The sequence below is a fragment of the Mus caroli genome, unplaced genomic scaffold (assembly GCF_978045245.1).
Source record: "Mus caroli unplaced genomic scaffold, Mus_caroli_1 scaffold_11, whole genome shotgun sequence".
Classification (NCBI taxonomy): domain Eukaryota; kingdom Metazoa; phylum Chordata; class Mammalia; order Rodentia; family Muridae; genus Mus; species Mus caroli.
The window spans coordinates 58,518,776-58,536,490 of record NW_028227266.1 but is presented as its reverse complement, the minus strand read 5'-3'; the positions used below and the strand labels follow the sequence as shown (position 1 = coordinate 58,536,490).

At 40.9% G+C, this 17,715-nt stretch overlaps 1 protein-coding gene and 1 long non-coding RNA gene across 10 annotated transcripts in view; one reads left to right on the top strand and one right to left on the bottom strand.

The window, feature by feature from the left end:
* The first annotated feature begins 671 nt into the window (after nucleotides 1-671).
* Nucleotides 672-17,715, top strand: part of LOC115031932 (uncharacterized) — a 113,011-nt gene continuing 95,967 nt past the window's right edge. Inside the window, exon 1 of the long non-coding RNA XR_003837574.2 lies at nucleotides 672-725. This is a non-coding gene — a long non-coding RNA (uncharacterized LOC115031932). The remainder of the gene's footprint in view (nucleotides 726-17,715) is intronic.
* Nucleotides 9,590-17,715, bottom strand: part of Myo9a (myosin IXA) — a 195,800-nt gene continuing 187,674 nt past the window's right edge. For all 9 annotated transcript variants that reach the window (XM_085844683.1, XM_085844685.1, XM_029481617.2 and 6 more), the window contains 3 exons: nucleotides 16,340-16,542; nucleotides 14,425-14,546; nucleotides 9,590-13,857 (listed from right to left, as the gene is read on the bottom strand). In XM_085844683.1, coding sequence (XP_085700809.1) covers nucleotides 13,397-13,857; nucleotides 14,425-14,546; nucleotides 16,340-16,542 — 786 coding nt within the window. In that variant the 3' untranslated portion in view covers nucleotides 9,590-13,396. The remainder of the gene's footprint in view (nucleotides 13,858-14,424; nucleotides 14,547-16,339; nucleotides 16,543-17,715) is intronic.

Genomic DNA, 17,715 nt, shown 5'->3' with positions numbered 1-17,715 from the left:
GGTAGGAGAAAACCGACTTCTACCAGTTGTCCTCTAACCTAATACTGTGACATGTGTGTACCCATCCACATAAATAAATAAATAAATAAATAAATAAAATGAAATTAAATGAAAAGAAAAGCATTAGCCTGGCTTGTTCTTAAGTTGTCTCATGACCACACTGCTGTTATACACCCTAATTTCACATCAGGAGTTTATGCCCGTCCTTAAGGCCTGAACGAGGATGCCCGATGAGAAACATGGTTGAAACAGGCCACATGTGCCCAGCTCATTTAGCTTTCAGTCTGGCTTTTGATAACAGTAAGAGTATAAAGGTAGCTGGCTGACGTTCTCTGGCAAAGAGCTCTGGGGTTTTCCAGGAGGAAGTCTTGAAGAACTAAAGGAGATATTTAAGCGGAGTCATCTCCCTCTGCCTGGTTTCAAAGCCAGATGCCCCTCGGAGGGCTTTCCCTTGTTGCAGAAACAACAAGAAAAAAGATGTGTTTTGGTCTGGATCTTAAATGTCACACGAAGGTGTGAGGAGCGTGGGCACCACCCAGTGCACTGGGCAAGGGGGTGGTGGTGGAGCGGGTGCAACCTTTAAGAGGCGGTCCTATTTGGAAGGGAGGTGGGTGGCATGTGGGGCTCTGGCTCCTCCTCTAGCACTTTGTCCTCAGAACACCTGACCAGCTGCCTCTTCCTCTGCCAAGTGAAAGCAATGGAGACAGTCAACCCTGGATGAAACTGTGAGCTAAAACCTTTCTTTTTCTTCCTTCCTTCCTTTCTTCCTTCCTTTCTTTCTTTCTTTCTTTCTTTCTTTCTTTCTTTCTTTCTTTCAAAGAGTTATTTTAAAGTGTGTGTGTGTCACTCGTTGGTGTAGGTGTCTATAGAGTTCAGAGGTTTTAGATCCTCTAGAGCTGGAATTACAGGCAGTTGTGAGCCGCCCAAAATGGGTGCTAGGAACTGAACTCAGTATTTTATCCGCTAATACACGGTTGCCGAGCATGTGCTGATGGTAATGGCTTTCGTTGGGTCCTTTCTAAGAGACTTGTTTGGTTTGGCTTGTTTTGGTTTCTGTCCTCAGTGCCAGAAGCGTGCTCAGTTGTGAAGCACCACAAAAGTGCCTCTGGCTTACCCAGGCCTTTTTTTTTTCTTGGGAAATTTCATTTTCAGGAAGGGCTGGGAAAGACTTCAAGATGACCAGAAAGATCAAAATTAGTAACTAAAGCCAGAGAGTGAAAGCCAGGCCCGCCACAGCTGCCCTGCCTCGGTGGGTGTCCTTGGACTTTGTCACAAGACTGGGAGCTCAGTATGGGCTGGGGACCTTTGTTGTGCCTGCTCTGCTCTTAGTAGTGGCAGGAGCATGAGGGTGTTGGATGTGGGTGGTCCGAGGTGGCTTAAGTAGTAGCCACCTGGAGCCTGAAGCCACACACTCTCTGTCACAGATGTCCCTGGCTCAAAGAGTCGTACTGCCAGCCAACCTAGGGAAAGAATAATTAAAAGAAAAACAAGCCCCATGTGATCTGCCTATAAGGTCATTTCACACCTTTCTGTTCTCAGGGCTTTGGAATCAGAAAGGGCTTTTGTGGATTCTGTCATCTCTGGGCAAGTCTCAAAACTATCATTTCTCGGTTTTATTTGGCCAACTACAGACGATGTAAGAAAGAACACTCCCTCTTCTTATTCTTGAAGCAGTAAAAGGCTGTCTCAGAATCTTAAAGATCAAAGGTAAATTCACTTTTTTTAAAAATTTCACCTTAGACCTGGCTTGCTCCCAGTCAGGCTTCTTATTCAGGATGTAAGGACTTCGCCAAAGGACCCAGGACAGGAAATTCTTCTCCTGGGAAGCTGCTGCCTATTGACTCTTAACCCTGGCAGCTAGTGAGAGCTGGAGACAGCAGACCCAGTTGAAGTGGGCAGAGGGCAAGTCCTAGGACAGAGCCACTGTCCTTAACTCAGAGAATGGAATCAGTATGAGTTAGCAGAGGACACCTGGGGAAGATAATAAATGTCCTGATAGGACAACTGACACTCAGGAAGGGCAAATGACTTTCCCTGATGTCACACAGTAGGGCAGCAGAAACTGACAACGCAGGGCTGAATTCTTCCCATTGCTATGTGTTACTCTGCCATTCGGGGGAAAATAAAATTCATCTCGCTGAAGTGTGGTCTCCTGCCTCATGAGATGGCTGTTTAATGAGGGAAGCTCTAACTTTGCATTAAACACGCACAGCGTAGTTAGCATTGGTACCTGTCAATTTGACACACCCTTAACCACTTGGGAAAACGGAATCACCACTGAGGAATTGCCTCCGTTAGATTCAGCTGTGAGTAGGTCTGTGCGGGCATTTTCTTGATTGCTAATTGTAGATGGGCCAGTGCATTGTGGGTAGTACAGTCCCTGGGCAGGTGAGCCTGGGCTGAATAAGGAACTGAGCAAGCTAGATGTCCTCCTCTGTGGTGTCTGCTTCAAAGTCCTGCCTCAGCTTTTCTTGGGGCTAGTCTGCAAACTGTGAGTGGAAACAAGCCCTTCCTTCCTGGTGTTGCTTTGGTTACAGCAAGGGAACTGGAACAATTGTCTCCACTGCACCTCCTCTGTCTACCCTTGCCTTCTTCCTGCCTTTTTGTGGTCCACAGTAATTGTCCATGTACTTCCAGGGTGACCTGTACTTCACAACTGCCTGGAACTCCAGCTCCAGGGAATCCCACACCCTCTCTGACTTAAACGATATTGAGCATTTTTCATGTATTTATTTGCCATTTGCATTCGCTTTGAGAGGTGTCTGTTTAGATCGTTTGCTGATTTTAAAACTGGGTTAGATGGCCTTTAAAACAGACATTTTTCAAAATATTTTCTAGCTTTTAATCCTCTGCCAGACTGAGGCAGATATTGGCTGGCAGATATTATCTTCCATTCCATATGGTTTTTTTGGTGCTGTTGAGGGTTTCTGTTTTGTTGGCATTTTCAGATATTGGCCACCGACATGGAAGTCTTGTAGCTGTACCACCAGCACAGAGCTGCATCCGCAGCCTGGAGGCGGCCACCGCTCTGTTCATTGTCAGGTGGAGCCTTTGAAGTTTATTGCAGTCAGTCAGGTTTAGCCTTAATTTCCTGTGCTTTGGAGTCCTATCCAGGAACACGGTTGCCTGCGCCAATGTGTTGCAATACTTCCTCCATGTTTTCTCCCAGTAGTTTTAAATTTTCAGATTTCAAATTTGGGCTTTAGATACATTTTGATTTTCTTCTGAATCTAAGGTCTAAGCTGAAGAACCTGGGTCGAGTTTCTGTCTTTGGCTTGAAGATGTCCAGTGTCCCCAGCACAATTTTTTTTTTTTTAACCAGTCGACTGATCTTGTGTGTCCAGGCCTGTCTGGGACGGGATTCTGTCCTGCTGGTCCAAGTGTTTGTAAACGTTGACTCTGTAGGTCACTTTGTATACTATGTAATTTAATAATGTTAATTATGCAAATCCCTCATTCTAAGGGAGTCTTTTTAAATGTTTTCTTCCATTTCTTCCATCAGCTTTGCAGTTCTCATTATAGAAATCTTTACTTCCTTAGCTTTGTTCATATGGCTACTGTGAATAAGAGTGATTTCATTGTCAGCAACTTTATTATTGACATATGGAAAAACATTGATTTGATATATTGGGTTTTTAAAATATATATCCTGATAGTTTACTATATATCTTCATTTCTAATCATCTTTTGGGGGACTTTGTAGTTTTCAATGTATAAAAACATTCATCTGCCAGTGGACATTTTACGTCTTTCCCATCTGCATACCTTTTTTCTTTCTTTTTCTTGCCTAATAGCTATGGCCAAAATGTCTAGTACTGTGTTGAATAAGATCTGTGAAAGAGGACAGACGGCCTTGTCTTGTTTCTTAGAGACAGCACTCCATTTCTCCCAATTCAGTATGCTCTTGGCTGTGAATTTATTCTACAAAGATTGTCATGTTGAGGGCGGATCCTCTGTACCTTATTTGTCTAGTGCCTTCCCCAAGCCCCCAAGTCAGGGGTTCTCTGTGTAGCTCTGGCTGTCCTAGAACTTACTTACTTTGTAGATCAGTCTGGCCTTGAACTCAGAGATCCTGCTTCTGCATCCTGAGTGCTGGGATTAAAGGCATGTACCACCACTGACCAGTAAGATCTTTTTGTTGTTGTTGTTGCTGTTTTTTAAAATCATAAAGAAATTTAAAATTTTGTCAAATACTTTTTCTGCATCAACTTGACTCTTAACTCTGTACTCTGTTTGTATGCCTTATTCATTTGAATATATGGAATCCTTTTTGCATCCCTGGAATGAAATTAACTTGATAATGTTAACTTGATCTTTGTTTGAGATGGGGCTTCATTGTGGATTGGTTTGGACCTCACTATGTAGCCAAGGCCTATCTCAAACCTTGTTCTTCCTGCTTCAGTCTACAGTGCTGGGTTCTCAGGGTGTACCACCCTGCTTGCCTTTTTGTTGTAGGACTGTTTTGTTGCCATGTTGAATATCATTCTCTCTCCTTTTGTTGAGAGTTTTTGCATCTGTGTCCACCAGGAACCTGCTGATCTGATGGAGCCAGTTTGAAAGGATTCCCTCTCTTCCAAAGCTGTGGAATAACAGCCTGAGAGAACTCTAAAAGCTTGATGAAATTTGGCAGTGAAGCCATTCGATTCTGTAATTTTATTTCTTGGGAAAAGGTTTTAATGTTGATTCAAGCTTATCAGCTACGGGTCTGTTCTGATTCAGAACTTCTTGGATCAGTTTTGATAGGTCCTATGTTCTTTTCTTATAGATCTTCCAGTTCTACAGCATATCAACTCTTCAAAGCAACCCCCGACAATCCTTTGTAGGTCTGTGATATTACTTGAAATGTCTCTCTCATCTTTAGTCTTTTTCTCTCTTGATTAGTTAAGCTAAAAGTTTGACAGTTCTGTTTATCTTTTCAACACAATTACTCCTTAACTTATTCATCTTTGATACTGTCTTTTTACTCTCTATTTTATTTCCACTTGAATTTTTTTTTTTCTTCTGAGATAGGTTTTCTCTGTGTAGCCCTGGCTGTCCTGGAACTCGATTTGTAGATCCAGTTGGCCTTGAACTCACAGAGATCTGCCTGCCTCTGCCTCCTGTGCTGGAATTAAAGGCATGTGCTACTATGCTCAGCTCTACTCTGATCTTTATCATTTTTGTCCTATTAATTTTGGGTTTGTCTTGCTTCTGTAAGTCTTTGCAAAGATTGTTCAAAAACCTTCCCCCTGTTCTTTTTAAAGGTGTGAAGTCACCATTAGACACTTCCCACTTCTATATCTGAGTGTGCAGCCACACCACAGGCTCTGGCATGTTGAATTTACATTTCCATCCATGTGTTTCCAGAAATTTAATTTTTTTCTAACTTCTTCGGTGACATATTGTTGTTTAGTCTCCATGGACTTGCAGATTTTCTGAAGTATCTTTCATTGAATGGTAGTGCCATTCTACTGAGATCAAAAACACAAACATCACAAAAAAAATGTTTGTGATTTATTAGAACTTGTTCTATGGCCTCTAACATTTGGAATATCCAAAAGATTTAACTGAGAATGTATTTTCTGCAGCCTCTATATGGAATATTCTACACATGTCTGTGAGGTCCATCTCATGTAAAGAATAATTGACTCGGATGTTGCTTGGTTTTTCTTGTCTAGATGACCTGTTTGTTGATTAAAGTGGAGTACTGAACTTCCTTTCTACCTCTCCAGTGTTTATTTTCTAAACTTAGGGGCTCCAGCATTATGTGCATGTATTTACAATCATATACTTTCAAATTTTTATTTTATATTACATTTTTATTTGTGTGTGTGTGCCACAGTGAGTGTGTGGAGGTCAGAGGATAGCCTGCAGGAGTTTAGTCTCTCCTTCACCACGTAGATCCTGCCTAGATCCTGGGGATTGAACTCAGGGCATCAGGCTTGGCAACAAATGACTACCTGCCAACCCCTCTGATGACCCTGTGTCTCTCTGTGTGTGATATATGTGTGTACATTGTATGTGTTTGTGCTGATGGTGTGTACTTGTACACATTTGATGAACAGAGGAGGGTGTCAGATGCCTTCTGCATTGTTCTTTAAATCTCTTGAACCTACAGCTTGTGGGTTTTTTTGGCTAGGCTGTGTTTTTTAGCAAGTCCCAGCCATTTTTCTTTCTCTACTTTGATGAACTGATCCTTTAATCAATATTTAGCAACCTTGTCTCTTTTGACATCTTTTTTCTTTAGTCTAGTTTCTCAGATAAAAGTAGAAGTACTGCTTACTTTAGGATCCCATTTGCTTGAAATATTTTCCAGCCTTTCATTTCCAGTGACTTTACTGATGAAATAAGTTTCTTATACACAGCATATTTTTTAGTCTTATTTTGTTTTTGAAACAGGACCTTGCAAGGTCTGGTATCCACTATGTAACCCTGGCTACCCTTAAAGTCATGGTGATCCAGATGAGTGCTGGGATTAAAGGTGTGTGCCATAACATCTGCTTTAAAAAAAATCCATTTGATCAGACTATAGCTTTCGATTGAATAATTTATTCCATTTATAGTCAAGGTTATTATTGAAATGTAGGAACTTATGCCTGTCTTGATTTTTCTAGTTATTCAGAGCATTACTTTTCATCATCTTAGACATCTTTGCAGTTTGCTTGCTGTATTTGATAGTCTGATTCCGTTTTTGTGTGTTTATTCTTCCAGTGGAACTCACACTTTCGCATGCTGTTGTGAGGCAGTTCCCTTCCTTTCATTTCTAGGAGCAGTACCTCCTTAAGTCATGCAGTCATGAATTTCCCCAGCTTCTCCTCATCTCAGAAGATCTTCTGAAGAATAGTCTTGTTGGGTATAATAATCTTGATTGGCAGTAATTTTCTTTCAGAACATGGAGAGTGACATTCCATTTCCTGGTATTCTACAGGGTTCTTTTGGAAATTTTACTCTAAGTGTAGTGAGGTTTTACTTAGATGTCTTGTGCATTTTTTTCTTGTAGACTTTAAAATTCTTATATTTTGAACTTTCTATTATGGTAAAGGTCCTTTCTGGTCATATCTGTAAGCCCCTTGCATATGGATGCCCATGTCTTATCCATGATTAGGAAAGCTGTCCACTACTATTTCCCTTGAGAGTTTTTCCATACTGCAAATGTCTGCTTCTTTGCCTTTAGGTAATTCATGGATGTTTGGTGATTTAATAGTATGCCACAGATTTGTGTGTTCTCTTCCTCCCTGCCCCCCCCCCACCATGAGTTATTTAAGAAGACTTATCAACAAGCATAAACATTTTTTCTTCCACCTAATCTAGTCTATTGTTGAAGCTCTCAACCAAAATTTTTAGTTGATATATCATGGACCCCTTACTCCTAAGATTTTTTTTTTTAATTTTTTTCTTTGTCAAGTATCTTATTCATATCCTACCTTGTCATATGTGATTATTTAAATGTTTATGTTCTTTTCAATTTTACTGAGCTTTCAAACAATAATTCCATCTGTTCCTGTTTCTTTGGGGTGTATTACTAGAGCTATGATCCTCATTTATTGACTTGCATGTTTGCATATATGTATAGGTGCACATGTCAGTGTGCTTGTGGAGATCAGAGGGCAACTTGTGGGAGTCAGTTTTCTTTCCACCATATGGGTCCTAAAAGAGTTCGTTCATTAGCCTTGGCTGTAAGTGACTTTACCCACCAAGCATCTAGGCAGCCCTTCCCTTGGTAAACCAGGCAGTCTGCGTGTTTTGAACACTGAGGAAAAGTCACTATGGTTGGTAGGACAACTGCAACCACACCACTACAGAATTTATCACTCTTGAGTCAGGAGGCCTGGCTCTAGGCAACAAGCACCAACTGTAGAAGATGCCACTCTAGGGAAAACAAGCCTTGGCGAGTTTTAGATTAGCCAGCTTACCTTGCAGCAGCTATTCTCACTCAGGAACAGAGGAGGTGGCTGGAGTTTCAGAGTCACCAGGAGCTGAGGGCTCTGATTCTCTCAGAAAGCTCAGAGCTGAGATGGGAAGACATGACTCAGCAAAACATGATTAGTGCAGCAAAGCTTATGATTGGTAGAACCAGAATCACATGCATAGCTGTGACTGCTAAAATTATAATCTGTGCATAAGCATACCACAATTATCTTCTTGCTGTATAAAGCAGGCTATTTTCCACTCCCTAGGCTAACCTGGGAAGCTCCTTCTACCTTGTGCACTATTCGGTATTGCATCATTAGGCCCTATAAAAGTATCTTGTGAATGGTCTTTTGCCTACATGTGGCATGAAAAATAAACAAATACCTCGGTGGCACAGCGAAAAGGCAGGTGACGAGTTCCAGAGTTCTGAAGGCTCTAATACCCTCAGAAAACCCAGAACTATGATATCAAGGGTTGGCTAAGAATTCCAGAGAGCAAGAAGCAAACTATAAAGTATGGTGGAGGTACTGCAGGTAGAGAAGCTGTGATTATGGATGAGGAAGCTTAATATGGGAGCCGAGTCTACAAGGATTGCACATGACACTCCCTAGCAGACTCTGGAGAGAGCTGAGAAGGGCTCAAGAGCCAAGGGTTCCAACACCACTTGAGAGTTAGAATTCCAGCCACTAGATGTTACTTCTCATAAGTAAAGGGCAGTAAGCTTCTGCCTTGAGCAGCCAAAGCTTTGAAGGTTGAGAACCATAAGCTCCTAGTTGTCCTCAAGACTTAAGAGAGCTAAGCGACTGGATTTAGAAACCTAGCTTATGAACCTCTAGAACTCAGGCCTATCACCACTAAAGGATCTGCCTGCCTAGCCATCTTCAGATAGAGCGATATGCCCCCACCCCTATCCTGGAAAGCGGTCACTCGTGACACTATAGGCAGCACCCTCTACTACCATCCCCTTTGTACCATGTACTCAGCAGTGCATTTGACTCAGAGGTACTTCTCCGGCAACGTTGGGATTACAAGGCAGCCAGCTGATGAGCTAACATAATACATCTATGGGTTCTCAGAGCCAGGAATGTGTAAGGTTTTCTGACCCCTGGAGCCATCCTGATTAAAACAGAAGTCCTCTTCTTAGCTAGCTCCTAGTTACAGCACTGAGGGCTCACAGGAAGATGATATAAGAATTTTTTTCAAAGCAAGGCTACTGTACAGTCTTTAGGTTAGCTATCTATCTAAGCAGGTGTGGGTTGTGAACCCAGACTGGTTGTGTGAGCTGAGACTTTTCCCCCTGCATCTCTATAAAGCTGCACCAGCTTTCCTTCCCTGTTGTGAGGCAGGGTCTCCAGGTGTCAGAATATTTGTTTTTCACTGTAACTTTGTCCCAGGCCTCTGAATCTCACAAGATTCTGAAGTCCTTCTTTCAACTATCCCTCACTAGAAAATTCAACTATACGTTGTTGTTTGGGTTTTTTTCTTCACAGGAAGTGACTGCTAGGTCACTCTAGTTCTCTTCTTGACCTTGGCTTGCTCTTCTTCAGTTGAGTTCTAACAGCTGTCATTTCTGCACTCATCAGTTGGGAATTGGATCCTTTCCTTTAATTTTATTAGTATAAGAAATAAGTGGTGTTCCTTTGGGTTATGAGTCTGATTGGAAGCCAGAAAACAAACCACACATATTGCACTTCTGGAAGCTTTGTTCTTTAATGAGCCATGGAGTGATTTGTTCAGCAGGCTGCTTTTGTGTAGCTATACAGTGCATACTCTGAGTGACACAAACTGCACTTTATACAAATGTCTTGCCCCCTTCCAAAAAAAAAAGGAAATTACAAAGTGCTGCTGATTTCATCAGGAATGTAATCAGTTCTGTGAATAAGTCATTCTTATAGAATTCTTAAACAGTAAAGTGGCATATTTCACAGGTTGTGTCCTTTATAATACACAGTATTTTAAAACTTTACACTCACCATACTTATAAATTACTTTGAATCCATTAAAATAATATAATACTAATCTGTAGTCCACACCTTTCCCATAGTAAATACAAATACTTGGTTCAAGAGGTGCAACTCTTATATGACCTAACAGGGCTGATAAATAGGCATTAAGAGTGGACAGGTGACAAGGTGACAGACCCATTGCTAGGGCTTTTTTGAAGTTTAAACCAGGAGATCAGTAAGATCTAATACACTGGAGATTACCCACTTAACACCAAAAGTGTGAGAATGTTCCAGAGAAATGTGGTCTCCTAGGGATGCAGAAAGTCAGGTCTTCTACAAATACCTAAAAATTTTTACTACTAAGGCCAGCATGGTGTTGGGGCACAGTGCTAGGAAGTTATCACAAGTGTGTGGGTGCATATAACACACCATTCAACACAGAAGAATGCAGGGCCCACATCTATTTCCCCACCAAGAATTTTTAAAGTGAGAAAGCCAGACAATTTCTTTCTCCAGTTACAACTCTCAGCGTCACACACCTGAGAATCCTTCCTTTGCTCTAGCTTATTAGTTACAGTTCAAAACACAGCTCACAGGCACAAAGGTGGAACAATACAGCCTTAATATATCACCCCATATGAGCACATTTCCGTGACACTGTCTTTGATTGAGACACAGAATAGTCTTCATACGCTATGCAAGGTGAGAGTGATAGGTTTCCAAAGCCTGAGAGCTGGCCCTAGTCACCTGTGCCCTGAACTCACATCCTTTTGTCTCTCCTAGCAATACTTATATCTCCGTTTGTGTGTATGACCCAGAATGGTCATATAATCAAAATGGCAGGAAGTACAAATATGTGCAAACTAAGTGTGTCACCTCCCTGAATCCTGCCTGCATTTGCTGTAATTTGCTTCAATCTGTGATGCAAAATGTATTGTTTGCTTCTGCTACATTTCCTATGACACACAGCTACAGACACATATTACTGAGTAGGGAAAAGATGTAGGAGTTATTGTGGACTAGAAGTATGTGACATAACTAGGATGCTCTGCAGTTTGGAACACAGGTTCCACATGTGAGACATTCTGCTGCTGCCAGAGAGTTTCTTTTGGTGCATTTTAAGACTGAAGAAAAGCAGCTAGACAGACGTACCAGTGAACCCTGTGTGGATCTGTATCATGGGTGAGGATTCAGAGGCTCTGTTAAGAACTGATGGAGCCAGACATCTGACACTACTGAGTTATGGCTTCGTCTCTATCAGACCAATAGTACCTGCTAACCCAAGAACAACAGCACCCTCTTCCTTACAGGGACCTACGCTTTGCGGAGACATTCTTACAGTTGTGTGGATTTCCCCCACCCATCCTGGCGGCTTGTTAAATGATTAAAAAATCCACAAATCTAGCAACTGAAAAAAAAAGTTTTTATTTAACTTTATTCAAATTCAGGTTTTAGGTCCCTGAGAAAAATTATAAAGTCTTTAATATTGATTACCTAGTTCCTACAAAGTGAACTATGTAGGTAGTTTTTTTCTCAGCCCCAAATTTACTTTATAGAAATAATAAAAACAAAAAACTGAGCTGTAAAACTTTAGGTGAGAGAATGTGTGTCAAGTGCTGAGTTCCAGGACATTCCTCTGAAACAAAGGAAATTGTTCTGTTAGCAACAGTTACCACCCAATAGCAGCTACTTTCCCCAAATACTATAACAGACTGTATAGCCAGAAAGGCCCAATACAGCACCCCACCATATCACAGCCATGCTGGCTTCCTGTAGAACAGTTTCCAAAACTCTTATTGTTAATGCCGGAGGGATATAAAAGTTAACATTTACTGAATGGCCATCATCATCGGGGAGATTTTCAAAACTTCCTTCATGTGTCTCAACGCTGAACCCATACCATGGAGAGGGAAGACTCCAGCCACCATGAGCTGCTGTGCAAAATAATGCTACAAGTCTCATCTCTAGAGCCGGCCAATGACCACTATTGCAGTGGCATGAGGTTCAGTGTTGTGTAGGAGGAGAGACCTTGCCTTAACAAAAGACTTCTATTCCTGTAACTTCAAACCAAAAAAGGAGGAGGAGGAGGAGGAGAGGGTAAAGAGGAGGAGGAGGAGGAGAACACCAAAATTCAGGTTATGGATGTTAAAGGCTCTTCTTGTAACAGTGCATGTGGTAGTTAGACAAAATGTATTTAGTGACTTTAAAAATAAACATTTCATATACTTAAGAAATGGTATCATGTTTCACTTCACATAACATAAATAGCAAAAACAGAGTTCTACTCCCACAACTGCTAGTTCATGATGCTTCTGACATTATAACTTATGCAAACTACCAGTGATGAAAAAGATGCCTTACTTATTCCTCACCCAGGGGTGAATGGCTCTCACCACCTGTCTAATGGCCTCTTATCTGTAGGGAGAAACTCCATGGGAATAAGGGGAAAGCACAAGGTTAAAAAGAACTAGGCATATTATACATGTGTATTTACAGTAAACTTCAGGAACAAGAATATTAACAAAAATAGCTTCAAGTAGTCCTTGATTTTTTTCATCTAATACTGATGGTCTGATAAAAAGAAGACAAAAATTAAATAGGTCATATTTAAACTTTCTAAACTTCTTTTGGCGGCTTTTTCTATAACACTCATGCACAGTTGTATGTGAGTACTTCTAGATAAGTGATGAAATGGTTACATCTTTGGTGGTACTCCACCAGCAGATGAGTAGGCTCGGATACAGTCTTCAGTTTACGTCTATACAAAAAGAAAAGCTTGGATCAATCAGGATGATGCGTTCACATTTAGAAATTACCTAAATGTGCCTGTGACATATTACAAACAAAAACCTAGAAGAGTCTGATCTATAATCAGGGCATACCAATACAGTATGGCTACCAGAACTTTATCCCATGAAATATATTTGGCAGGAATTAACCAAGCATTAAACCAGCACTGACTATAATACCAAATATCAACAAGAGACAAAGCATGGTCTCTTCACATTCCTGTAGCTGAGACACTCTGGGCTTAATGGAAATCAGTTTATGTTTCCAAAAGATAACATTAAATATTTTGTAATTAAATTTAAAATAGAGGGCCTACGTGTTTTGCTTATAAATCCTTGGGGAAATTTTTATATTCTATCACAGTTCCTAACTATTCCAATACAAACTCAAAATCTTTTGCTTCCATGGTTAACAGAGGTTTGTATGTTTTCTTTAAATGCTAGAAATGAGAGCATTCCTCAGGATCACAATAGCTCCCTAGTTCAGCAACTATCTGTGGGAAGGGAAAAAAGTAGGTGGGCAACTACTATTGGCAAAAATCCCCCAGGTCCCAGGTGGCTTTGTTTAGTGGAATCTCAAATCAAATACAGCAGCCAAGGCACAGCTGGCCCATCCCTAGCAAACTTCAAAGCGGCCACTTCTGCCAGAAGCCCAGTGATCCAGCATACAATCTGTCTGCTGAAACGAGGCAGGACCATTAGGACTGACTGTTACAAACAAGGTGACCAGAAGAGGCCCCAAAGATGAGATCTGGGGACACATCTGTCCATTTAGACCATAAACTCATTATTTCCAAACAGTGGTAGTTGCTGTGTGGAGCTGCAGTCTGAGTCCACAGTTTTCTTTCGGCCAGATGTGACTGTCCCCTCTGGGGTCTCTTTGGTTTTCTGAGGTGAGTTTTTCACATTCTTTAGTTTTTGTTTGCCCTTTTCAGGGTTGAAGGTTCCTCTGCTGATGAACTGAGGCCTGTCTTCTAGGGATTTGGCTTGGCCTAGCGGTCCTTCGGTTCCCTGGGCCTCACAAGCTGAAGCAGCTCGGTAAAATGGAGACTTGGAATAAATCTGAAATCGCTTTCTAGTGCCATGAGATGATGTAGTGTTTGATAGACATGAAGAAACGGAGGAGCTGACGGAGTCTAGAGAGTCTGGCTGCTTTCTTAGCTGCTTCCGCAACTTGCTTGAAGGCTCAGACTTGCCAGCTGCTTTCAGGGAGCTAAGGGCTAAACTTCTCTCTAAAAACAGAAAATAAAGTTGTACATGATAGTGTCCACCTATGCAACATCATGTAATGAAGCTACTATTCACATGTGAAACTGAATGGGTAAAAAGTTCTGAGAATTTAGTCAATCTCTTTTGTGCAGAATCATTATTTTAAAAGCTGTCTTGGAGCTGGCCTCAAACTTAGAGCCATCTGTCTCCTGAATCTGGGATTAAAAGTATGCACCACCAGACTGAACCTGAGAAAGGTTATTTTTTTTTAACATTAAAAAAAATTATATATTTTTACATGTGTGGATGCTTCACCTGCATGTATGTATATACAACAAAAGAGCACCTGGTACCCTCAGAGAGGCCAGAAAAGGGCATCAGATTTCCTGGGACTGGCGTTACAGATAATTATGAACTGCCATGTAGGTACTGGGAATTGAACCTAGCTCCTCTGAAAGAGCACCGAGTGAGTGTTCCTAAGTACTGAGCCACCCCCTCCAGCCTTAAGTTGGGAATTCTTATTCCTTCTTTATAAAACAAACTATCTCTAGTGTAATATATTAATTTACTGAATATCTCAAAAATGGTACCTTCAGAATCCATATTCAAATTTTCCGAACTATCAGCAGTCCCAATAGAAGCCTCAGACTCAAGGGTTTCATCATCAGAGGCACGAGGTTCCAATACAAGCATCTCAAATGTTAGTTCTTCCCTATGAGACACAATCAACAAATCCATTAACATGGTAGGAAAAAGATGACAGGAAGACCTTCCATCAAAGCAAAGAAGCTAAATAGCAAAGGCATCTCTTACTGTCCACCATGGTGATGATGAAAAGCAGGAAAGCAGTATGGATGAAAGTACAAGGTGATAACAAATCTATGAGTAGTCATGGGTCTGGGGGTGGGTAGGTTGAGGCAAGTTGCTATAAGTGCTGAGATATTCTGAGATGAACTTTGGACTGAGTTCAAGATTCCAAATTCATTAATTTCTGGATTTCAGCTTCCTCATCTAGAAAACAAACTAGATTGTCTCCAAATTTCTTTTTGGCTCTTAAGAGTTTATCTTCTATCTTGACCATATCAAGGCTTTTGGATAAGTAAAACACTGACCTGTGAAGCTTGCATTATCTCTGGCTACAGTACATTCTAATTTATCAGGATCACCCACTTGTTTCAGTAATGTCCCTTCATATTATACAGTTACTAAGATTTGGCTTCTAATGTTATTTTCTTAATTAGGGTACTGGCCACAGTTTGATCAAAATTCAGTTAGTACCTTAAAAAAAAAAAAAAAAAAAAAAAAAAACAAACTCACTTCAAAATCCTAGTACCAAAGTATCTTTATGTCTCCAATGTTTTCCCTCTACACAATTAACTTCCTTCAATGAACGGATCATACAGCTTGTCAATTCCTAGAAATAAGTCAGCTCTGATTCTAATTATTTTTCCTCTTTAAATAGCCTGAAATCCACAGACCATCTTTTCAAGGACAGCCTTCCCAGTAGCTCACTATTTCCAAAAGCAGTCACATCTTTGAAACTTATGCTTATACTTCTGTACTTTCTCTTTCCTAACAATTTCCTTTTTATCCCTCTCTATCTTCAATATCATGTTAATCAGACCTGAGGTGGGTCATCTTTTCAGCCCCTGGTTAGTAACTACTGCCTCACTTTTTCCACAGCTGAGTCTTAGCTGCTTTTCAGTTGCCCTAAATTCTAGAACCAATCCTGATACTAAAGTTTCTTGTTCTTCGTGAATCAAGTTCTCAGACTGATGAGATGAGCTCCAGGGACTCAAGACCTTTAGGAATTCTCAGAGAGTAATCAATGTCAATGAGAACTAGTATTTAGTACCTTCAGGGAGAACCATGGATATTCATATTACTAAGGGGTAGTGTCAACTCTCTCCTGCCAGAGTGATGATGGAGATAACAGAGTTTCTTAACTTTCTCTTTTAAATCATAACAGATTTCTCTACCCAGTATCCCAAAACCCAGTACTACAGGTGCTGCCTTGTTCTATCTAGTTGTTGGGCCCACGGTCATATTGATTTTTAAACAGTGACATTCATTTATGAAGGTGCAACTAACACCTATGGTTGAAATTAACTTTGTCTTACTTAGTCAAGGGACTCCTACACGTCTTTTTGCAAAACCCATCTTCTTACGGAAGCTGGTCCCTGACCTGTTAGGACTATAATACCTCATCTTTGCTCTCCATTGTCCATTGCCTTATGAATCTGAACTAAGCTGGTATACCCTGCATATGTGTACCCTCCTTATTCTAGTACTGTTCAGCAGCAAGATTCCTAGTCCATGGAATTTCCTTCCCGGAGGTGAAAACTTCCACACTTACCCTTAGTAGAGGCAACAAGTCTCTGTCAATTCGACATCCCCTGGGGCATCTGACATAGTGCTTGACACAAGAGATATTTAGTGAATAAGGAGGGGAAAAAAGGTAGAAGGAAGGAAACACGACAACTGGTATCCTCTCTGGGCACTTACTTTTCTTTCTGTAGGTTCTCAATCTGCTCAGTCAGTACTTTTTCCTCCTGCTGCATTGCTGCTTGCTGCTGGTCTGTGATGTCAGTTTCCATGGCTGTCTCACTAGTCAAGGTCTCTTCTGGGACATCAGACATGGAAGGCAATCGGACTATAACAGGGGAGGATGGACTTGGATAGTTTCCTCGGTGTATACGCCCCTTTCCCTGCAGAGAGCATTCATTTTAGAAAGTAAACTAAGTCTGCCAGTTTTATGCTGATGACTTTGGATAACAAGTGTCCTTCCATCACATCATGAGAATGATAGGATTCAACAGGCATAGGATATTTAGCAAGATATCAAAAGTCCAACAAATTAGGTTAAAAGAATTATATCAAGATCATTGAAAAAATGGACACACATTCTAGCTCTGGATAATAAGAACCATTGTGCTGAGATGAAAATCTTCTTTTAATCTAGCTGTTATACTAAACAGCTTCAAGCCAATTAACGAATTCTGTGACCATGGGAGCCAGACTTCAGGTGCTCAAGAGCCACAGGCAGATAGTGGCCACCACACTAACACTGAAGGCACTCATTATTTTCAACATAAGAAGTTCTGACAATGCTTAACAGCTTCAACCTCGTCAGGACAATCTCTCTAGGAAGATGAGAGAAACATGCCCCAACACTTAAGTTTTGGAGGAAAAAAAGTCATATATGAGATTGCTATTGTAATATGCTTTCTTAAGAACTTTCTATTCTTGAAATAAGGAAGGGGGAAAAAAAACTATTGTTTTAACTTGGTTACCTTACTTTTAACTTTAGTTTCTGGTAACAGCCAACTAAATTCAACAGATTAAATCTCCTGCCAGGAACAACTAGATCAATATTAAAAATGAACACACACTTGTAGATACTGGATAGTGAAGGGGCAGGAAAGGCTGGCCCAGCTGTTACTGCTGATTTGCAACTTCAGAAGCGGTGGCAGAGTCTGAGCAGAGCTTTGAACACACTATAGTTGACAATTATAATATCAGTTTGGAGCTACATCTAGCCTGTATATATGTCTATGTCTTTACTAGAATAAACTCATTAGTAAATTATCTATGGCTGTTTTGTTCAACAGTGGCAGGGGTGACTGTGGAACAGGTTTTATGGCTTACAATATCTAAAATACTTACTCTATGACCCTTCAGAGAAAAAAACTTGTCAACCCCTGAAGTATAGAATATAAAGGTATGAGTTGCTGCCCCACAGAACCTTCATGCCTAACACTGGGATCTCAAACAGTTGGATTCTAGACAGAAAGGTAAACTAAAATTGCCACAGTTCTCACAGATGGAGTGGTCTAGCTTCAGGTCATCTAAAGGAAGGGTGTGTGTGTGTGTGCTTGGTA